The following is a 24,910-nucleotide window of genomic DNA, read 5'->3' as shown; positions in this document are numbered from 1 at the left end:
TTTAAAATTGTCATGGACAGGGACAGGTGCAGAGAGGACAAGAGGTTTTTCAATTGGGGAAGGGCTAACTACGAGGCTATAAGGAGAGAACTTGGGAGTGTAAATTGGGATGTCCTTTTTGAAGGAAAATGTACCATGGGGATGTGGTCGATATTCAGGGATCTTATGCAGGATGTTAGAGATAAATATGTCCCAGTGAGGTAGAGAAGGAATGGCAGGCTGAAGGAACCGTGGGTGACGAGAGAGGTGGAACGACTTGTTAGGGAGAAGAAGGTAACATACATGAGGTATAAGCAGCAAGGTTCAGACAGGGCCCGTGAGGAATATAGGGTAGCGAGGAAGGAACTTAAGAAACGGCTGAGGAGAGCGAGAAGGGGACATGAAAAGGCTTTGGCTAGTAGGGTTAAGGAAAATCCCAAGGCCTTTTTCAAGTACGTGAAGGGTAGGAGGATGGCTAGGGTAAAGGTAGGTCCGATTAAGGACAAAGGTGGGAGAATTTGCCTGGAGGCGGCAGAAGTGGGAGAAGTTCTCAATGAGTACTTCTCTTCGGTATTCACCAGGGAGAGGGGTCCTGATGATGCGGAAGGGAGTGCTGGTAGGGGTAATGTTCTCGAGGTTGTTGATATCAAGAGAGAGGATGTGTTGAAGTTGTTAAATAATATTAAGACAGATAAATCTCCGGGGCCTGACGGGATTTTCCCCAGGCTGCTTCGAGAGGCTAGGGAGGAGATTGCTGAACCGCTGGTAAGGATCTTTGAGTCCTCGTTGTCTACGGGGGTGGTGCCGGAGGATTGGAGGGTTGCGAATGTGGTCCCCTTGTTCAAAAAAGGTAATAGGGATAGGCCAGGGAATTATAGACCGGTGAGTCTCACGTCTGTGGTGGGTAAGCTGTTAGAAAGGATTCTAAGGGATAGGATTTATGAACACCTTGAGAATCATGGACTGATTAGGGACAGCCAGCATGGCTTTGTGAAGGGAAGATCTTGCCTCACAAGCCTGATAGAGTTCTTTGAGGAGGTGACCAGGAAGATTGATGAGGGCAGTGTGGTGGATGTGGTTTACATGGATTTTAGTAAGGCGTTTGATAAGGTTCCTCATGGTAGGCTTCTTCAGAAGGTCAGAGGCCAAGGGATCCAAGGAAGCTTGGCTGTGTGGATTAGGAATTGGCTTGCATGTAGAAAGCAGAAGGTTGTGGTGGAGGGAGTGCCCTCGGATTGGAAGGCAGTGACTAGTGGTGTCCCGCAGGGATCGGTTCTGGGACCTCTACTTTTTGTGATATTTATAGATGACTTAGATGAGGGGGTGGGAGGGCTGGGTTAGTAAGTTTGCGGACGACACTAAGATAGGTGGTGTTGTGGATAGTGTGGAGGGCTGTCGGAGCTTACAGAGGGATATTGATAGGATGCAGAGCTGGGCTGACAAGTGGCAGATGGAGTTCAATCCGGAGAAGTGTGAGGTGGTACACTTTGGAAGGACAAACTCCAGGGCAGAGTACAGGGTAAACGGCAAGGTACTTGGCAGTGTGGAGGAGCAGAGGGATCTGGGGGTTCATATTCACAGTTCGTTGAAAGTTGCCTCACAGGTGGTAAGAGCAGTTAAGAAGGCCAATGGGATGTTGGCTTTCATAAATCGCGGGATTGAGTTTAAGAGCCGCGAGGTTATGATGCAGCTTTACAAAACTCTAGTTAGGCCACACTTAGAGTACTGTGTTCAGTTCTGGTCGCCTCATTAGAGGAAGGATGTGGAGGCGTTGGAGAGGGTGCAGAGGAGATTTACCAGGATGCTGCCTGGATTGGAGAGTATTGAATATGAGGAGAGGCTTAAGGTGCTAGGGCTTTATTCACTGGAAAGGAGGAGGATGAGAGGAGACATGATAGAGGTATATAAAATATTGAGAGGAATAGATAGAGTAGACAGTCAGCGCCTCCTTCCCAGGGCACCAATGCTCAAGACGAGAGGTCATGGCTTTAAGGTTATGGGTGGGAGGTTCAGGGGAGATGTCAGAGGGAGGTTTTTCACCCAAAGAGTGGTTGGTGCATGGAATGCACTGCCTGGGATGGTGGTGGAGGCAGATACATTGAACAGGTTCAAGAGCTTGTTGGATAGGCATATGGAGGAACGTGAGATAGAGGGATATGCGGGAGGAAGGGGTTAGATAGGGTGAGGGTGGTCTGATGGACGGCACGACACGGTGGGCTGAAGGGCCTGTTTTGTGCTGTATGGTTCTATGGTTCTATGGTTAAGCAAGGGAGCAGGCAAACCCTTGAGAAGGTAAACCCTTGAGAAGGTGCAGATCTGAGCCTGATCTTTAAAAGGTCATTTTATATTTAAGGGATTTTAGATGAATGATGGGCAACTAATCTGCTCCCAGGAGATGGAACAGTTGTTGCAACCTTTCACATGGGTAAATGCCCATATTTGTACTTTGGATAAATTCTGGCAGGAAATTCGGCACGTAAACAGAGCACATAGGGTGGGGACACAAGAGACTGCAGATTCTGGAATCTGGAACAACAAACAGTCTGCTGGAAGAGCTCAGCAGGTTGAGCAGCATCTGTGGGGGTCTTTACACCCTCACCTCCCCTCGCTCCATCAATTTTCCTCCTCCTTTTTCCTCTCTCCCTTTGTCTGCCTCCATCTATCATTCAACGTGCCACTGTCTCCCAACTCCACCCCCGCTCACCTCCCTGGCACTACCTGCCTGTCATCTCACATCCCTCCTCAGTCCACCAATCACCTCAGAATCCTTTCTCACAACTCCCCTTCCCCTCTTTACACTGGCCACCTCGCCTCTCTACTCTCAGTCCTGATGCAGGGTTTCGACCTGAAACGTAAACATTTCCTTTCCTCCTGCTGAGTTCTTCCAGAAGGTTGTTTGTTGCTTCAGATCAGGTGGGACTTGTCAGGTACATGGCTGTGGTTCATAAGAATAAGTAGCTTCTCTAGAACCTGAAACAAAGTGGTAAATACAACCCACTCCAACCTCATGATTTCCTCTCAAGATGCTTAGCACCAGATAAGCCATTGCCAAGTCTACTGCAATTACCAAGTAACAGAGTCATGCAGCATGGAAACAGGCCATTCGGCCCACCATGTCCACACTGACCAGAGGGCAGCCATTTGCACTAATCCTGCAGCACTTGGTCCACACTCTTTTATGTCTAAACGATTCAAGTGCTCATCTAGAGATTTCTTAATTGCTGTCAGTGACCCCACTTCAAACACTCTCTCAAGCAGTGTATTCCAGGTACCCGCCATTCTCTTGGTGAAAAGGTCCCCCTCTGAATCTCTTTCCCCTTATCCTATGATTTTTTTTTTGTCTACCTCTGATATGGAGAAACATTTCCTGCAGGCTACCCTATCGACACCCACCATCATTTGATATATGCCAATCATGTTCCCGCTTAATATCCTCTGCTCCAGGGACAACAGACTTAGCTTCTCATAACTGAACTGCTCCATCCTAAGCAACATCCTGGTGAATCTCCCCTACACCCACTCTAGCCGTTCACAGATAATCACCCATATCTGGCCCTGCTAAAATCTCTTCCTGACCCTCTGTGATCTCAGAGACCCAACAGTCTTTAATCTTCATGTGATCATCTAGCCACATTATAATGGTGCCCCTCACCACAAAGTCAATCTCAATTAAGCCAACCTGCTCCTTGGCAGTTACTTTTTAACCTAAAAATGTAAGGTAAGGGAGTAGAATTTCCATCATCAGCAATATTTCCCTTTTGTTTCCCCTGAGAAGGAAATGCTGGGGCCTTCACAGATTTGGATACAAAAGCTATTTAAAGACTTTTTGGATCACATGCTTTTACATAGCATAGGCTTGTGATTAAGTCAGCAGTTTTCATAGGACTATACCAGCCTTACAATGCTGGTCAGCAGCCTTTGTTAGTGTTTCACGCTGGCACGTTTTCATTTTAAATACTGGCCTGTAGCAACTATTAATACTGTATAGTCAATAGAGAATTTCCACTTTTCCATTGCCACAAACATTGCCTCATGTGAATGAAAGCTCCTATTATAGATTTCATAGCTGCATTTACAGTATAATGATATTTTCCCAGCGGTTGCTTTTATTTAATTTTACATTTTCTAAACCGTGTTCCCATGAGCAAACTCAATTTTGCAAAGTCACATGCTGGATTACATCAACGGAGGAACCAGCAATATATTTGCTGCAAGTTTTATATCTCCCTCTAATATTTACTTGAATAGAAAAATGGAGGCACTAAAGTAAAACAACAGTGAGCATTTATTATCTAACTAGTTGTCCCTCGGAAGGTCTGGTGTTTGGATAATTGACAGGGATGGGATTCATGAAATATGATGAAGATGTAAAGAATGAAGAAAGAAAATGCTGAGCCCAGTGCACAAGGGGGGTGTTAAGTCTGTCATTACATGAAGAAAGCTATTTGAAATTTCTTGGTATGAAGTGTTTCTAAATTTCTTTGCTGTAATGCATTTTAGAAAAAAATGGTTCATTTATTTAAAAGGTAGATGTTTTCTTAATGCCTTTGCCAAATTGTGGCTGAATTCACTCCAAGCAACTATGCTAAAAAAAATGGCAAGATGTTATTCCTCTAAGAGCATTTTGGGCCAGATTGTCTGATTGGATATGCTCCCATGAGTCTCTGTTGGCTTAGGGTCAGCCGGCTGCCCAATGATAGGCCTGCTGATCTCACTTGGTATTCATTGGCAAATGGGAGGAAGTCATGGGACCAGCTCTCACATACACTGAAGATATCATATCCTTCATTTTACAGGTGATTAGTTGTGAAACCCTTGGTATTGTCTCCCGGCTCTTTCATTTCATGGTGCGGGGAATGGCCTTCGACTACCCCTCACCACAAAAAAGGACACACCAGAGAAACAGCACAGGTTTCCTTTGCCAGTCATCTGGGAGGAAGCAGAGTTTGAAAATATTCTTCAAAAATTAAAAAATAGAGCCAACCTTTGCTTCCATTTAATTGTTTGGCCAAAACATTGTAGCTTTATTGACTGCTACTTGAGGAAAACAGTGCGACAATGTTTTAGGCAAACAATTATATGGACAATATTAACCAGATTCACTTATTCCCCTGCGCCCACTCCTTCACCTTCCGCCATCCCCTCTTCACACCCGGACTCTTGGACTGAGCTAGAGACCTGAGAAAGGACAGGGTCTCTCTGGGCCAGAGGCTTCCTGTTGTCCAGCTGCCCAATTGTATTGAAAAGTCTCTGTGGATCTTGATTATTGAATGGCACTGTAAGGACCAGAAGATTCCATCTTTCTGTATGACTCTATGGTTACAGACCAATGATAAGCCTGCTGATCCCACTTGGTATTCATTGGCAAATGGGAGGAAGTCATGGGACCAGCTCTCGCATACACTGAAGATATCATTTCCTTCATTTTACAGGTGATTAGTTGTGAAACCCTTGGTATTGTCAGTATATGGTTACAGACCATAGAGTCATACAGCATGGAAACAGGCCCCTTGGCCCAACTTGTCCATGCAGACCAAGGTATCTTCCTGAGTTAGTCCCATTTGCCTGCATTTGGCCCATTTCCCTCTAAACATTCGCTACCCATGTATCTGTCCAAATGTCTTTTAAACCAGTTTCATCTGCATCAACTAAGGAGGGAGAGGTGTCAGAAATAGTTCAAGTGAAATGAGGGGGAATCCCGGACGTTCTGGAATTCACGTAGTCCTCCAGCTGGAGGACAATCACACATAGTTCTCCAATTCACTTGGACTATCTCTGACACCTCTCTCTCATCCCTCAATCTTTTCATCTCCATCTCAGGAGATTCCTTATCCACCGACATCTTCTACAAACCCACTGATGCCCACAGCTACCCTAATTACAGCTCCTCCCACCCTGTCTCTTGCAAGGACGCGATCCCTTTTTCTCAATTTCTCCGCCTCCACCGCATCTGCTCCCATGATGAGGCTTTCCACTCCAGGACATCTGAGATGTCCAATTTTTTGTTTACCACCAAGGCTTCCCCCCTACTGTGGTTGAGAGAGCTTGCACCCACATCTCTGCCATTTCCCGCACCTCTGCTCTGTCCCACCCCTCCCAGACCCAACAGGGATAGAGTCCCCCTTGTCTTTACATTTCATCTTACCAGCCTACGTATCCAACACATCATTCTCCACCACTTCCACCATCTCCAACGGGACCCCACCACCATATCTTCCCCTCCCCACCCCTTTTCGCCTTTTGCAGGGACCACTCTCTCTGCAACTCCCTCATTCACTCCTCCCTTCCCACCCATCCCACTCCAGGGATTTTCTACTGCCTCCGCCATAGGTGCAACACCTGCCCCTACACCACCTCCATCACCTCCATCCAGGGACCCAAACAGTCCCTTCAGGTGAGACAAAGATTCACCTGCACCTCCCTTAATATCATCTACTGCATTCGGTGCTCCAAGTGTGGCCTCCTCTACGTTGGCAAGACCAAACACAGACTAAGGCGACCATTTTGCAGAACACCTGCGCTCTGTCTGTAACCACGATCTGCATCTCCCCATTGACAGTCACTTCAACTCCCCCTCCCACACTATCATTGACATGTCAGTCCTCAGCCTCCTCCACTGCCCGAAGTCCAATCGCAAACTGGAGAAACAGCACCTCATTTTCTGTCTTGGAACCTTGCAGCCTAACAGCATGAACATTGAATTCTCCCACTTTAAGTTATCCCCTCAATACCCCCCACCCCTCCTCCCAACCATACCTCATCTTTTCTTCCCTTTCCTAGCCTCTCTCTCTTTTTTCTACCCTTTTTTCCTCTATACCTCTGACCCATCCCCTGGTGGATCTGCTCTCCCCTCCTCCCTCACACCTGCCTATCACCATCTTTTACCTGCATCTACCTATCACCACCTTGTGCCCACCCCGCCTCCCCTCTTTTGTCCACCTATCATTGCCCTGCTTTTCCCTCCTATACATTGGGCTTCCCCTTTTCCCATCTTCAGTCCTGAAGAAGGGTCCTGACCCAAAACATTGACCCCCTGTTCTTCTCCACGGACGCTGCCTGGCTTGCTGAGTTCCTCCAGCATCAAAGAGAATTAATATTTCCTCTTGGATGAAAGATTACCAATCTGAAACTCTGTTTCCCTTTCCCTAGATGCTGCCTAACCTGCTGAGTATTTCTAGCATTTTCAGATTTTACTTCTAATTTCCAGCATCTGCATTTTTTTTTGCTTAGCCTATTAATGTTGGCTGGGCACTGAAATCGTTACAACAAGCACACAGCAAGAAGATGGCTTGGTACCTGTATTGCAATCATCATGCATATGAACAGGAGCAGGAGTGGGCCAAATGGCCTCTTGAGCTTGCTCCTTTAATCAGTAAGGTCATGGCTGATCCAGTCTTGACCTTAACACCACTTTCCCTATGCCCCATCATTCCCTTGCAGCTCAAGTATCTGTCAATCTCCATCTTGGCCGAGAGAAATTCCTCCTTATCTCTATCTGAAATGGGTAGCCCCTAATTCTGAAACTATGCCCTCTGATTCTAGACACCCCAACTAGGGGAAACATTATCTCAGCACCCACCCTGCCAATGCCTCCCAGAATCTTTTATGTTTCAATATATTCTAATAAGTTCACTTCTTTTTTTTCTATATTCCAATGAGTATAACCTAACCTGCGGAACCCTTCTTCATATATCAACCCCTACATCCCAGTTAGCAACCTAGTGAACATACTCTGCACAACCTTCAATGAGAGGATATGATTCCTTGTAATATGGAGACCAAATCTTCACCTGCAGACTCACCAGTGCCTTGCAAAGTTGCATCAAAACTTTCCTACTTTTATACTCCATACATCTTCCAATAAAAAGCCAATGTTCCACTTACCTTCCTAATTACATGCTGGATCTACGTGCTGGCCTGCACTAGGACCACCCCCTTGCCCACCCCCCACCCAGATCCCCATGTAACGCAGCATTTTGTAGTTCATTCCATTTAAGGAACAATTGACTTTTTATTCTTCCTTCCAAAATGAAAAAAACTCATTTTTTCCCATATTATACTCCATCTTCCAATCTCTTGCCCACTCAACCTATCTACATCCCTTTGCCCTGCATGTTCTCTTCACAACTTGCTAACTCACCTCTCCCTGTATAATTTGGTGACAGGGCTCTCGGTTTCTTTGTCCAAATTGTCAATATAAATTATAAATTGTTGAGGCCTGATACCTGTGGAACACCACTAGTTATTGCCAAACCAATACACGGATTTATCCCAACACTGTTTACTTCTAGTTAGTTATTCCCCTTTCTATGCTGATATACTAGCTCCAACCCCCTGTGCTCTTATCTTGTGCAGTAACCTTATTGAATGCCTTCTGAAAATCCAAACACACCATCCCTACTGGTTCCTCTTTCTCCACCCTGTTTGTGACATCCTCAAGGAACTCTAGCAAATTTCACAAAGTCAATTTCCCATTCATAAAACCATTAACAGTGCATCACAATCCCCATGCCCATATTTGAGACTGTCGAAGTCAGTCCCTGAGAAGTCCAGCAACAACTGATTGCATTAAATGAAGTACAAAAAAGATATTGGGTATAAAATTAAAAAAGCATCCCAGACCGAATGCAACTGCAGCCAATCTGAGCTTGAAGACTTGAGAGTCTTTTTTTTCCAAAAGCTGACTTGGCCCAAAATTAACACATGAAGTTGGGTTGGAATAGGTTCAGTTGGGTAGCCAGGCTCAAGTATAAAGACAAGTTGTCCACGATTGAAAGCAAGTCAAAGCATGATGAACAGATACTTAAGATGCAACCAGGTGGCACTTCTGCCTGAGTCAAAAGTTACAGTCCCACTCCAGAGACTTACAGCACAATATTTAGGCTCTCTCTCCAGTGCAGTGCCTTGCATGTTGAATGTGCTGTCTTTAAGCCTCTTAAGTAGATGCATAATATCACATGGAAGTATTCTGAAGAACAGCAAGGTGGTTATCCCTGGTGTCCTAGCCAATATCTCAACCATTATCATAAAATCCAGCTACCTAGTCATTAACACATTACTATTCTTTGGGAGCTTGTTATGTACAAATTAACTGCCACTGTCTCACTACAATACCTACACATCAGAAATACTTCAGTAGCTGTGAAGAGTTCATGTATGCTTGTGAAAACTGCTATAAAACAGAGGTTATTTGATGATTCGTAGCAAGTAGGAAATAAAACAGGACACGAGTCCAATAACGCAGCTGCTGTGATGGCAGAAGTGTATTCAAATCTACGAAGCATGTTTTCACACTTGTCCATACTTTGCTCAAGTAAACATGAACACAAAAAAAAATCAAGACTGATGAAGGGTCTCCAACCAAAACGTCAACTGTTTATTTCCCTCCATAGATGCTGCTTGACCTGCTGAGTTCCTCCAGCATTTTGTCTGTGTTGGAAACCTTACATACTGTTCCTTCCTCCAGGACATCAATGTAAATGGTAAACAATTGCGGTCAAAACTAATCCCTGTGCTACTCTATGAGTTACCTCCATCCATCCTGAAAAGGACCCATTTATTCCAACTCTGTTTTCTATGAGACGGCCAGTTTTCAGTCCATTCTAGCAAACTTCCTCCAATACCTTGGGCATTTAATTTATGCAACAATCTCTTCTGTGGCACCTCATCAAATGTTTTTTGGAAATCTAAATACACTACATCTACAGGTTCTGCTCTATTAACTCTCCCTGTCACATCCTCAAAGAGTTCAAGCAAATTGGTCAAACATGATTTACCTTTCATAAAACCATGTTGACTAGGTTTAATTATATTCAGCTTTCCCAAATGATAAGCTATTTCCACTTTGATTATTGACTCTAGCATCTTGCCAATAATAGCTGTTAAACCAATGGCCTGTACTTTACTGTCTTCTGCCTTTCTCCTTTTTTGAACAAGGAAGTCACATTGGCTGTTTTCCAATTTTCTGGTACTCTCCCAGAGTTTAGCGAGTTATGAAAAATTTCAACCAGTAAGTCCATTATCTCTGCAGCCACTTCCTTTAAAATGCTAGTATGTAGTCCATCAGGTCCTGCCAATTTGTCCACCTTTAGCCCCTTGAGTTTCTCCAATACTTTATCCCTTGCAATTTCTACTATATTATTTGAAATTAGCCCAACTGATATCTTATGGATATTAGCAATGTCTTCCTTGGTGAAGACTGATGCAAAAAATTTATTCAACATATCTGCCATTTCTTTGTTTGCTGTTATTAATTCACCAGTCTCGTTCTCTCAAGGCTTCATTTTTATCACAGCTGCCCTCTTCCTATTTATATATCCAGATAAACTTTTACTGTTTGTTTTTAATACTATAGCCAAGTTTTCTCTCGAAATTCATTTTGTTCCTTCTTATGAGCTTTTCAGTCTTCTGTTGCTGGATCTTAAAAACTTCCCAGTCCTCTGGTCTACCATTAGCCCTTGCTGCTTTATATACCTTACTTTTCACTTTAACATCATCCTTTCCCCCCTTTGCTAACCATGGATTATGCCTCTTTCACATGGAATCCCTCTTTTTGATTGGGATAAATTCTTGCTGAGCATTACAGATCAGCTGTTTGAATATCTGCCAATATTCATCTACTGACCTGTCTCTTAGCTTGTTTGCCCATTCCACCTTGGACAACTCTGCCCTCGTACCATTATAATTGCCTTTATTTAAATTGAAGACACTGGTTACGGACCAATGGTGTTCATCCTCAAATTGCATTTGGAATTCTGTCATATTGTGGTCACTACCATCTGGGGGATCTTTAACCACAAGAATTAATCCTTCCTCATTACATACAACCAAATCTAAAATAGCCTGTTCCCAGGTAAGCTATGAAATGCACTGTTCTAAAAGGCAATCCCCAGTGCATTCCACAACTACTACTTCTATGATAGCCTTGCCAGTTTGGTTCATCCAATTAATATGTAGATTTAAATTGTCCATGATAATTGCAGTTCCCTTCAAACATGCCCTTGATATTTCCAAGTTTATTTTCTGACCTATTGAGAGGTCACATTTTGGGGGTCTATAAATTATTCCCACCCATGTCTTCCTTCCCCTGCTCTTCATGATCTCAATGCCAACTGATTCCACATCATTATCCACTGCCCTTATATCACAACTCAGCACTACTCCAGTAATCTTCCTTTATCACGACTCAGGACTGCTCTCTCTTCTCCTCATTCCAAGATTAATAAAGGCAAAACAAAAGCACTCTGGCATTTACAACGCTTGCTTAATTTAACATCAGAGCAAATGAACAATTCAACTTTCAGAACAGGAGACAGTATCCCTGATATGCACTCTCCAATATTTTTGATATATTTATATACCCAAATATGAATGATAGAGAAATGGGGGGCTATGTGGGATGAAAGGGTTAGATAGATCTTAGAGCAGGATAAAATGTCGGCACAACATTGTGGGCCAAAGGGCCTGTATAGTGCTGTAACGTTCCATGAATATTTTGTTTATCTTCACAACTGTTGCTTTACAGTGATGATTTCAATGTTTAGCTAACAATTACACCCAGTATTTTTCTCATCTCACCTTATCTCCCCTTGCTTCAGAGTGCTTATTATCTTAGTATCAAAGTATACCATACATTTCACATTATTACAGACTATCTGTTAGTTGCTAATCCCCATGCACTTCCTTGCATTTTACTGCCTTCCTTACTGCGTAATTTTTAATCTCTTAATTTTAAAACATTACCTTTGATATTTTTATCAATATTTACACCTATCCTAGATAGTAAACCTGATTCCAGATACTAAGCTGAGCACAAATGTCCACAGATGTCCCTCAGCTACCTGGCCTTGTGCTGTGCAACTGCCTCCCTTAGATTTTCCACTTCTCCATCTCTCACCTGTAGAATCCATCTCTTCAACCAGGCCTCAGGATGTCCATTCCAACATTTTTTTTGGTAACTGGTCCCGTAAAGTACTGCCATGTCATTGACACTTTTTTATTAGTTAACCATTTGCTGCTTCCTCCTTTGTCCGAGTAGCTTTTTTCTTTAGCTGGGACACATTTTATGAATGTCTGCTGAAAATTATGAAACACACTGCCACATAACTATTGGTCATCAATTCTGTTACATCATCACAAACAGTCATAGAGACATACAGATGGAAGGAAGCCCTTTGGTCCACTGAGTTCCCACTAACCATTTACACCAATTCTACATTAATCCTATTAATAAACTTCTCAGGGACAGCCTAACATTTCCAAAATCCATTCTAAGCTGGAGTTATTGTATTTTCTCTCAGAAAGTGCTTGTATATAGCTTGACTCACTTACTTTGAAATGAACCCCAGTGCTGTTTTCTCCAGAACAAAAAAAAACATGCTTTGGAATAACATTATTTACCTTGTGCTCTTTTGCTGTAACAGTTATATTTAATGAACACTATAAAGGTTCAGCCACACACTCTCCCTTACCATCATTACCTGAATTTTTCTGAATGCATTCCAGCTGATCCTGTCTCTATCTCAGGATTCATTTCCTCCTGTTTATGATTGTTTAATGCCTAATCACTCGGTTGTCCACATCACATTGACACTCACTTTTATTATACTTCACAAGTGTCTAATGTCATCCCAGAGTTAAGAACAGACTTGTTAGGGAAAATGAGTGTTATCTCAAAATATCAGAATATCTCCCTAATGAATGCTCATTTGCATCTTGAGTAACAAGTAAATTTATCATAGTTTTGCTGGGCATGCAAAGTGATTTTCACTCATTAGATTCTAGTTTCCTTTCAAAAATATGTACAAAACCTAATGCCCAACAAAGGCCCAATTAAAGTGTAAATTTCTGCCACATTTACATAAACCAGATGCTCCTCAAACATTCTTTTTGTTGTGCCCAATTTGAGAGATAAGATTTTTTGGCCAAATTCATTCCCACCCAGACTAATCATGAACATCCTCTAAACCTCCCTCCCTTATCATCACCCCTATACATCATGCCTTCTTTCCCACACCCCTCATCCTTCCTAAACCCTTCTGAAAACCCAGAGAATCAGCACTAAACAACCAAATGGGATGGCCTTCCAGCTCCTTGTTCTATATTTATATTGATGGCTACGTTCACATTAAGATTATTCCAAACAATGTTGAAAATATTGCAGAGATAGTTATGTTTCATAATTTCTTCTCATGCTGAATGAGTCCAAGCGCCTAATTCTTTCCAGTCTTTGTAAACTCCAGAATGTGAAACCAGTAAGAAGAACTTCTATTATTTAAGCTTCCAACAATGAAGATCCTGATGAATGTCTAGTTTTTGGGAGACAGAAATACCAAATACAGAAGTTCTTAAACATTTTTTGCTGTGTCCCAGAATAATTTGTTTTCAAAGTCCCCTCCATCCCATTCCCCATTTTGATTATAAACACTGAATAAAAATCATTCATTTCTATATTTGCATCTTCTTGTTCCCATATTGAACAGAAGATATAGGAGCAGAATTAGGCCATTGAGCCCATCGAGTCTGCTCTGCCATTCAATCATTGCTGATTTTTTTTTTATTATTTCAACCCAATTCTCCTACCTTCTCCCCATAGCCCTTAATCCCTTCACCAATCAAGAACCTATCAGTCTCAGCCTTAAATACAAGCCAATGACTTGGCCTCCACAGCTCTCCATGGCAACGAATTCCACAGAATCATCACCCTCTGGCTGAAGGAATTCTTCCTCATCTCAGTTCTAAAGGGACATCCCTTTATTCTCAGGCTGTGCCTTTGGATCCTAGACTCTCCTACTGATGGAAACATCCTCTCCATGTCCACTCAATCAAGGCCATTCAGTATTTAGTAGGTTTCAATGAGATCCCCCCTCATCCTTTGAACTCCAGTGAGTACAGGCCCAAAACAATCAAAATCTCCTCATATGTTAAGCCTTTCATTCCTGGCATCATTCTTGTATATATCTCCTCTGGACCCTCTCCAGGGCCAGCACATCTTTCTTGAGATATGGGGCCCAAAATTTCTCACTATATTCCAAATGCGGTCCGGCTAACAACCCATAAAGCCTCAGCAGTACATCTTTGCTTTATATTCTAGTCCTCTCAAAATGAATGCTAACATTGCATTTGCCTTCCTTACTACCAACTCAACCTGCAAGTTAACCTTAAGGGAGTCCGGAACTAAGACTCCCAACTCCCTTTTCATGTCCGATTTCTGGATTCTCTCCCCATTTAGAAAATACTCTGCACCTTTATTCTTCCTAACAAAGTGCATAACCTTATACTTCCGTACGCTGTATTCCGTCTGCCACTTCTTTGCCCACTCTCCTAACCTGTCCAAGTCCTTCTGCAGACTCACTGCCTCTGGAACACTACCTTTTCCTCCACCTATCTCTGTATCATCTGCAAACTTGGCCACAATGCCATCAGTTCCTGCATCCAGATCATTAATGTATAAAGTGAAAAGTTGCAGTCCCAACACTGACCACTGTGGAACTCCACCAGTCACTGGGAGCCATCCTGAAAAGAACCCGTTTATCCCCACTCACTGCCTTCTGCCAGTCAGCCAATCTTCTATACATGCTAGTGCCTTGCCTCTAATCTTGTTTATTAGCCTTCTGTGCGGCACCTTGTCATGCTACAGGGAGCCCCCATACGACTCCCCTTCCTCCTGGTTTGAAACCTAGGACCTAAAGGGTTGATTCCTGACAAGAAATTCCTGCTGCTTTCTGCATGTTTCCTGTTGGACTGTGGTAAACACAAAATACCCAAAGAACACTTTTTTAAATGTAAGGGATGACTTGTGCATGAATTAAAATCATAGTGGAGATTATGCAACAAACTTGCAAACGCCTACAAGGCAATGTCTATCTGAAAAACACTTCAGTTGACCATCATCTTATAAACCAGGCTATCAATTGTCCACACTCAGTTCACTCTCCTTTGAGGAACAATTACTTTGGAAAAGATTTAAAATGAGTAAAGGCTTTGAGATCAAAGGGGAAGGAAATTATGAAGAAAAATCCAAATTGATGCTAAGCCACAACTTCGGGACAGTCTCGGCAGTGGGAACAAATGGTCATTGATCTGAAATACACTTGAGCCTTTGAGACTTAAGGGCCAGAGGTATTTGAGAAAAGGAAACAATCACATGTGTAGCTTCAGTAATGCTGGGATGCCCACTTGGGTAGTGGAAGCGGAATGGAAAAATAGCATCTTGCTGCCACTTTAAGGTACCCAGCTACATAACTCAATAGTTCCCTCAAATTGACAAGGTTTTCAAAACTTTAAAGTTCAAAGTTTTCCCATCACTCAACGAATGATCTACAGGCAATCTGTTTGTGGCACCTCTTTCACTGGAATGTAGCAATGGCACACAGAAGACACCCACATCATTCAGGTGCATTTGGTGTTAGAGAAGGAACTAGTAGATTTTCAGGCAGATTGTATAATCTTGCTGGCCAAATTCTTCCTGTAATTTTTAGAGAGAAGATCAGGCATTTGCTGGAAATCTTCAATTTCCTATAATGCCCCAATTCCTACCATCATGCCACCCTCCAGATCCAGGAATTCTGCAACTTATATTTTTTACTCCCAACAACACTTTCTTTTTATATTATCTGTTCTTCAAAAGCTGTGATATTAATGGAAATGCCTCCATCGAATCCCTGCATTTTCTATCAGCATAAAAATCTAGATGCTTTTAAACTTGTGATGGCCTATCAGAGAAACTTGCTAATTCGCCTTTGCTTTTATCATAGAAAGCATTATGCATGCATTACCGTGATTACTTACACCAAGCCAGCAGCAAATTATGTTGTTTCTGGTTATATTTCACCCATGTGCATTTGAGAACACATCCTCATTTACAACAAGCAATTTTCAGTAAATGATATTCATTAATTCTGAAAGCTCACACAAGGAGTAAAGTGTGCTAATGGACATAATGGAGAGAACAATGTTTTCTTATTTCACACACTATACAAAGTCTTGCTGTGTTAGATGACCAGAGTTGTTTTAAATGGTGATTCACTTGACTGGATTAGTTCAGCTTTGGTTTGATTTCTTGATTCTGACTGAAGGTCTGACAAGTGGAGATTGAAAATCTTTCAGTCAATAAATTCTCTTTCCCATCATGGTGTGTGTGTGGGTGTATGTATGTGTGTGTGTGTGTGTATATATATATATATATAGATATATATATATAAAATTACTTGCATAAAGCTGCTATTTGTACTTCTACTATCTTATCTGAACCCCCTCTTATTTTGGAAAAATATTCCTCTGATGTCTTGGTACCAGATACAAGATTGCAGTGGAATACTGATGTGACCTCGTTGATGATGTGACATCAACATGAGAACACAACCTCAGAATAAAGTGACGTCCCTTTAAAACTGGAATTTCTTCAGCCCAGAGGGTGGTAAATCTGTGGAATTCATTGCTACGGAGGGTTGTGCAGGCCAAGTCATTATGCGTATTTAAGGCAGAGATTGATAGGTTCTTGATTGGTAAAAAGGGTTAAGGGTTATGGGGAGAAGGCAGGAGAATGGGTTTGATAAAAATCAGCTACGATTGAATGGCGGAGTAGTCTCAATGGGCTGAATGGCCTACTTCTGCTCCTATATCATATGACATATGAATTAGGGGCAAGAGTGGGCCACTCGGTCCTCTGAGCCTGTTCTACCATTCACTAAAATCATGGTCAGTCTGACTGTAAACCCAATTCTGCACTCCCCTATTAGGTGGACAAATGGGACCATTTAGTCAGCTGCTAACATTGCAAAAGCCATCAATCACCACTGTCTTATCAGTTTAGAAAAGCCAATGGTTTCAGTTGCCAAAAAAAAGATCATATTTTGACAACCTGAAGACCCAAGGCAAGCAACAAAACAAATTCTGTAGCAATTTGAGACAGCAACAGAAGAACTGCTTGGCGGTCCATTCAAACAATAAGCACAATCTGTATTACAAACAGTAACAGCAGGAAACAGACTGTCTTTCGAGTAAAAGAGTTGATTGACATGTACTGATATGCAAATTGATACCCACCATAGACTAATCAATAATGAGTCAAGATAATCTAATAAATTCAGGCAGATCCTGTGGCTGTAAAGCACCACACTGAAAACCTACTCTGGTGAGGTTGTACAGACATTAGGACAAATGGCATTCACAATGATAGAGTCATAGAGTTATATGGCACAAAATAGGCCCCTTGGCCCAACTCATTCCCAGCTTCCCATTCCCACACTGACATGTCTGTCCATGGCCTCCTCTACTGCCAAGTTGAGGATAGATGCAGATTAGAAGAATAACACCTCATATTCCGTTTTAGTAGTCTCCAACCTGATGGCATCAACATCGATTTCTCCAGCTTCTGGTAAGCCCTCCCCTGTGTCCCCCTCCCCCTTTTGTTTCCCCTTATCCCTCTGGCCCCGTCACCCCTTCTCTTTCCCCTCCCCCACCCCCACGACCTGCCCTTCACTCACACCTTCCTCCCGCTGGTTCCCCACCTCCTTCCCCTTATTCCATGGTCCACTGTCCTCTCCAGTTGGATTCCATCTTCTTCAGCCCTTTGTCACTTCCACCGATCACCCCTCAGCTTCTCACATCATTTCCACTCCCCTCCTCCACCTACCTATCTTCCACCTCTCACCTGGATTCACCTATAACTTGCCAGCTTGTGCCCCTCCCCCTCCCCCCACCCTATTATTCTGGTTTATAGAACACTACAGCACAGTACAGGCCCTTCAGCCCACAATGTTGTGTCAACATTTTATCCTGCTCTAAGGCCTATCTAACCCTTCCCTCCCATATAGCCCCCTATTTTTATATTATTCATGTGTCTACCTAAGAGTCTCTTAAATGTCCCTAATGTATCTGCCCCCACAACTTCTGCAGGCAGTGCATTCCATGCACCCACCACTCTCTGTGTAAGAAAACTTACCTCTGACATTCCCCTTATACCTTCCTCCAATCATCTTAAAATTATGTCCCCTCGCATTAGCCATTGTCTCCCTGGGAAAAAGTCTCTGACTATCCACTCGGTCTATGCCTCTTATCATTTTGTACACCTCCATCAAGTCACCTCTCATCATCCTTCTCTAAGAGAAAAGCCCTAGCTCACTCAACCTTCTCTCATAAGACATGCTCTCCAATTCAGGAAGCATCCTGGTAAATCTCCTCTGCACCCTCTCTAAAGCTTCCACATCCTTCCTATAAATGAGGCGACCAGAAGTGAACACAATACTCCAAGTGTGGTCTGACCAGAGTTCTATAGAGCTGCAACATCACCTCACGGCTCTTAAACTGACTAATGAAGGCCAACAGTCCATTCGCCTTCTTAACAATCCTATCAACCTGCATGGCAACCTTGAGGGATCTATGGACATGGACCCCAAGATCCCTCTTTTCCTCTACACTGCTAAGAGTCCTGCCATTAACCTTGTATTCTGCCTTTGAATTCGATCTCCCGAAGTGTATCACTTCACACTTATCTGAGTTGAACTCCATCGGCCACTTCTCAGCCCAGCTCTGCATTCTATCAATATCCTGTTGTAATCTACAGCAACCTTCTACACTATCCACAACACCACCAACCTTTGTATCATCAACAAACTTACTAACCCACCCTTCCACATCCTCATCCAAGTCATTAATAAAAATCACAAAGAGCAGAGGTCCCAGAAAAGATCCCTGCAGAACACCACTGGTCACTGACCTCCAGGCAGAATACGCTCCATCTACACCGCCCTCTGTGTTCTATGAGCAAGCCAGTTCTGAATCCACACATCTAAGGTTCCCTGGACCCCATGCCTCCTGACTTTCTGAATGAGTCTTCCATGAGGAACCTTATCAAACGCCTTACTAAAATCCATGTCCACCACATCCACTGCTCTACCTTCATCAATGTGCTTTGTCACATACTCAAAGAATTCAATCAGGCTCGTGAGGCACAACCTGCCCCTCACAAAGCCATGCTGACTGTCCCTAATCAGCCTATGCTTCTCCAAATGCCCATAAATCCTGTCTCTAAGAATCTTCTCCAGTAATTTGCTCACCACTGAAGTAAGACTCATTGGTCTTTAATTCCCAGGGTTATCCCTACTCCCTTTCTTAAACAAAGGAACAACATTTGCCACCCTCCAATCATCTGGCACTACTCCCGTGGCCAGTGAGGACGCAAAGATCATTGCCAAAGGTGCAACAATCTCTTCCCTTGCTTCCCTTAATAACCTTGGATATATCCTGTCTGGCCCTGGTGACTTATCTATCCTAATGTTTTTCAAATGTTCCAGCACATCCTCTTTCCTCACATCGACATGCCTAGCATATCAGCCTGTCGTATGCCATCCTCACAAATATAAAGGTCTCTCTCTCTGGTGAATACTGAAGCAAGGTATTCATTAAGGACTTCCCCTACCTCTTCCGACTCCAGGCACATGTTTCCTCTTTTATCCCTGATCGGTCCTACCTCACTCTCATCATCCTCCTATCTTTCACATATGTGTAGAACGCCTTGGGGTTTTCCTTGATCCTACTTGCCAAGGACTTCTCATGCTCCCTTCTAGTTCTCCTAGGTCCATTCTTAAGCTAGTGGAGCTGCCACTTTGCAGCACCAGAGACCTGGGTTCAATCCTGACCTTAGGTGCTGTTTGTATGGAGTTTTTACATTCTCCCTGTGACCGCGTGGGTTTCCTCCCACATCCCAAAATATGTGGGTTAGTAGGTGTGGAGAGTAAAAAATTGGATCAGGGTAGGATTAGTGTCAATGGGTGGTTGACAGCCGGTGTGGATTCAATGGGCTGAAGAACCTGTATCTGTGCTGTATCTCTCTGTGACTCTATGAGTACAACAGCTGTGCCTTAGGCTGACAAACCTATGTGACTATGTGAGAAGTACAAAGTCATACTAAATCAAATTCTGGAAGACAAAAAAAATCTGGTAAACACTTTGCAAAACTTATACACAGAGTTATGTCCAAAAGTATTCACAAAAATCAACTTCTCCCATGTTTATGTGGTCTTGAACATCAACAAAGATACTCAGCAGAACTTGACCATTTATGCATAGAAACCCTATCAGAGACAGGAAATTAAACTGGGCACCTGGTGGAAGTTTCGGTGGGGAAACAGTTTGGGAACAGTGACCATCATTCTGTAAGTTTCAGGGTGGTTATGGAAAGGGATAAACGTAGGTTCTCAAGTTAAGGCTGATTTCAGTAGCGTGAGAGAGGACCTGGTGAAAGTAGATTGGGAGCAGCTTGCAGGTAAAATGACAGCTGACAAGTCGGAGTCTTTTAAAAGAGAGTTGGTAAGAGTTCAAGGTCAGCATGTTCCAATAGGGGTGAAAGGCAAAGCTGACAAGATCAGGACACCTTGGATGACAAGGAACGTTGAAAGTTTGTTCAGGGAAAAAAGAGGAAGTTCTATATTCCAAGTATATGGCAGGTATAGCCAAACAGGATTGAGTGAATCCATTGAGGAATATAAATAATTAGGAAAGAACTTAAAAAAAAGAAAGTAGGAGGGCAAAAAGGGGCCATGAAAATGAACACTCTACGCAAAGGTGCATTTCATTGTGTGTTTTGATGTATCTTATCTTATTAAGATTAAGGAGAATCCCAAGACATTCCAGATGTATATCAGGAGCAAGAGAAAAGAGTGGGTCCCCTTAGGTTCCCAAAGGGATAATAATGTGTGTGGGGTAATCAGCGATGTGGGTGAGGTCCTACATGAATAATTCTCATCTGTATTCACCAGGGAAAAGGACATCAAAGACAATGAGTTTAAGGATGGGCATGTCGATAATATGGTGTGGGTCAGTATTAAAAAGGAGGAAATGTGAGATGTCATGGGACACAGAAAGGCTGACGGAATTTAATCCTGACAAGGGCAGGGTGATGCATATTTGGGAAGTCAAAAAGGGGTAGGATGTATACAATAAATGCTAGGGTGCCAAGGAACATGGATAGCAGAAGGCGTGTGGCATGCTTGTCTTCATAGGTCAGGATATAGAATATAAAAGTTGGGACATTATGTTGCAACTTTACAAAATACTGGTTAGACTGTGTGCAGTTCTGGTCGCCACAGTATAGGAAGGAGAGAGTGCAGAAGAGATTCACCAGGATGTTGCCTTGATTGGACGACTTCAGCTGTGGGGAGAGATTGGATAGGCAGGGCTTGATTTCCCTGAAATGATGAAGGGTGAGGGGTCACTTGATAGTAAAATTGTAAGAGGCATAGTTAGTCAGAATCTATCTCCCATGCCAGCAAATGGGATTAGTGTAGATGGGCAAAAAGATTAGCATGGATGTGGTGGGCTGAAGGGCCATTTCTGTGCTGTACAACTCTATGAATCCATGCACAAAGAGCTATACTCATACACAAAATTATCCTATGGATTCAAATTTTCTCCTTTTCTCCCAAGATTTACCAGGCCACAATGGATAAAATTTTGTGAGGAATGTATCATTGCTTGTGTACCAACATGACCTCTAGAACGCTGCAAACATAGAAGATTAAAGTCTGATTTTGGAAGAAATGTTCAGGCAATTACACGGGCATGAAGTGAAGTAAATGCACATTTTTGCAATCAGACATAGTGTGCCCTGGTTTGAAAATCAATACCCATGGCTTACAACTTGTGAAGAAAAAGGTAGAAGCCATTAGTAATGTATCAAAGCCTGAAAATTTAGGAGAACTCAGGTTATTCCTAAGAGTGGTTCAATATTGTGTGCGATTCCTTCCAGATATTGTGAGATTGCTCAAACTTTTGCTTCACTTGTTGGCAGAGGATGAGAAAACTGATGTGGAGCAAGACACAACAAAATGCACATGATCAATGCAAGAAAAGAACAGCAAGTGAAGCTCTCTCTCCTCATTATGAAAGAAATCTTCATGACTACTTGCGAGTTGAAGTTGGTATGTGATGCATGAAGCTATGGTGAAGATGCAGCATTAAGACATGTGATGGATGATGGGCAAGAGAAACCTATCAATCTTCCTTCTCACATTCTCATAAAGAACAAGTTTAATTAAGCACAAATTGAGAAGGAACCATTTGGAACAGTATTTGGGAACAATTAATTCTATCATTTTTTATGAGATAGATTTGTAATCCTAGCAATAAATTATATCTCACTAACATCCCAAATGTGGTTAACTAGCAGCTGCAGTTGGGTAAACTGCACACATGGTCAACATGGACACTGGAAGTATCCCTGCTTTCCCATACAGCACAGGAGAAATATTCCAATGGGATTAAGGAATTTTATCGTGCACAGAACATGTAAAAAGAAAGGCACTTAAAAAAAACGAGCCAGGAAGGCTTGCATTTCATTCCAGTCTCATTCATGCAGTTTGTTAGAAATAGATATGTCACACTGTAGGTGGTCTTGGCCACTGAATGTAGGGTGTAGCTACAAGTACCCATTTTATTCGCACCATTACTTTTGTTCCTATAATGAATCCATTGCTACATTCAAGACAGATGGCATAATCCAAGTCCTTGTTACTGCAACATAAAAGAACAGCATTTGATAAGCAATTAAGATGCTGGAAATCTGAAATAAAAAACTGGAAACGCTCAGCAGGTCAGACAGTGTCTACAAAGAGAAAAATAGAGTTAATGTTTCAGATCAATGACCTCCCATCAATAGGGCATTTCTGCATATTAATATCTTGAGATGGAAGAAAGGAACAAGTGAAAGTCAAGCTTACACTCACCTAAAACTGAGAATAAATGGAGGCTGTAAGCTTCTGATTAGACTAGTACTTGTTCTCTGAAATGAAACTGGCACTTTACCTTGCTTGGAGCCACTTCGATCAGCACTCGGTCCTGTATTTGGAGTATACTTTGGATTCCTAGTTGAAGCACTTTGCCTTGTCCAGTCAAAGTTATCGAGCCGGTCTTGGGTGAACCCACAGATCTTATCATTTTCAAATGCACAGTTGAATTCTCCTGTTAACAGATACATGCACATCTCTAACTATGTTATAATGGGTGCATCTAACATAGCATTTCTGAATACTTGTCCATTCAATAGCAGTTTAAATAGACCATTAACTGCCACTTGAGGGATTTGAAAAACTTCAAATCCAGCAGTTTAAAAAATTCTGATACAAGGTCAATTTAACATACAAAACATTTTTCCCAACGTTCTGTTAGATTTAATTGATTCTAGAATTTCAATCAGGCAGAGGAAATCTTCCTGATGGATGTTCCTCCTGAATGATAAATTTAACTGCAGAAATTACCTTTAAGGTTATTGTGACCAGCTGATATCAAACAGTGAATGCAATTCTGGGGTAATTGACTTTGCAACATTACAGTGCAACTTTTGTTAAGTGATATCTGTATATAGGAATAAACATATTGAGAAAACAACACAAAGCCCAATTTTAACCCACACATTAAGGCTGTCCTGAAATATCTACTGCTCTTCCAGCTAAAATAAATGGCAAGGCAAAAATAAAAGAGAAAGAAAGCCACCTATTAATTTCAGAAAGAACTCGGGGACTCTCTAAAGCAATAAGTGAGTTGCCAGAACACCATGGATACCTCTGACCTTTCATTAGATCACTTGAAATTATTGACATGTTTCAACCAGCATCATCATCACCTACATGTGGTAATGTCTTTGTGCAGGACCAATTGATTGATCACTCCAAGTTACCAACTGACCCACTTATCCACTTCAAAGTTGTCCTCCTTTCATTTCTATCTTGTAATGTGACATTGTATATGGAATTACATTAAAGTCTTTCCAATAGTGAAGATGGCTGTATGGTCTTCCCATTAACAAACTAACCTCATCAAATCGACAACTCCCATCCATGTAGGGCTCATCAACTAAAACCTATCATTCATGTGGGGTTTTTAATCTAATAGCAGCAGTAACTTCTGTATAGTTCAAGAGTCTAGATATACCGTTAGCTCCCGGTGTGAATAGCCTTATGCTGAATTCATCAAACTGCCAGCAGGTTTTGTGTGGTTTAACCAGACCAGCCTTCATGAATCTGGAAAATTAACTGTGGAAATTGCCGACAGTTGCAAGAATTTTTTCCACGTACAGTAAAACTCTGATATCCAGGCACAGTCGGGACTTTAGTGGCGCTAGACCAGCAGATTTTCCACTGTGATAAGACTTTTGAATGGTTCCCTCATATAATGAGATGGATTCTTGACCTCACAATCTGCCTTGTTATGACCTTGCACCTTATTGTCTACATGCAATGCACTTCCCTGTAGCTGTGACACTTTACTCTGTACTCTTTTACTGTTTTCACCTGTACTACCTCAATGCACTCTGTACTAACTCAATGTAACTGCACTGTGTAATGAATTGATCTGTACAAACGGTATGGAAGACAAGTTTTTCACTGTACCTCGGTACAAGTGACAATAATAAACCAATACCATTGGATGTTATTCCTACTCATTCCCTGATGCAATTTTAATACACTTTTTTTAAAATAATGTTACACCATGTTAAGTTTCAAGGGAACATGGGAAATAAGGTGCTAGTCAGTTTAAAGATAGTGCAGGAAACAGAACCCAAAGAGTTTAAAGGGAGTGTGGGAACCGGGAGCCTGCTGAGTTGAAAGAGAACATGGGAACCAGAGAAGCCATACTTGAGAGGGAGCACGGGAACGCGAGCCCCTGTGAGTTGAAAGAGAGTGCAGGAAACATCAGCTGGTAAGCCAGATGCCAAAGGTTAGGGATTTCCAAATAGTCGGACAGTGGATTATTGGAGTTTTACTCTAACAAAAACCAGCAGCATAAAGGTGGCTCTTATACAGTAAGGAAGCAACTTTGATGAGAGCTAATGAAGATTACTTTAGAGGTTGCTGAACTGGGGAAGTGGGCCAAGGAATAGTTGATGAAATATAACTTGGACAAGTGTAAGGTGTTGCATGTTGGTCAATTAAAC

General features: G+C 42.3%; 1 protein-coding gene across 1 annotated transcript in view; it reads right to left on the bottom strand.

The window, feature by feature from the left end:
• mdga2a (MAM domain containing glycosylphosphatidylinositol anchor 2a) overlaps nt 1–24,910 on the bottom strand; it is a 652,262-nt gene that overhangs the window by 41,655 nt on the left and 585,697 nt on the right. Inside the window, exon 14 of the mRNA XM_052017769.1 lies at nt 22,783–22,938. Coding sequence (XP_051873729.1) covers nt 22,783–22,938 — 156 coding nt within the window. The remainder of the gene's footprint in view (nt 1–22,782; nt 22,939–24,910) is intronic.

This window comes from Pristis pectinata, chromosome 1 (genome assembly GCF_009764475.1).
Source record: "Pristis pectinata isolate sPriPec2 chromosome 1, sPriPec2.1.pri, whole genome shotgun sequence".
In the NCBI taxonomy this organism is placed as follows: domain Eukaryota; kingdom Metazoa; phylum Chordata; class Chondrichthyes; order Rhinopristiformes; family Pristidae; genus Pristis; species Pristis pectinata.
Note: the sequence above shows the minus strand (reverse complement) of the source record. Positions and strands in the feature narration are given on the sequence as shown.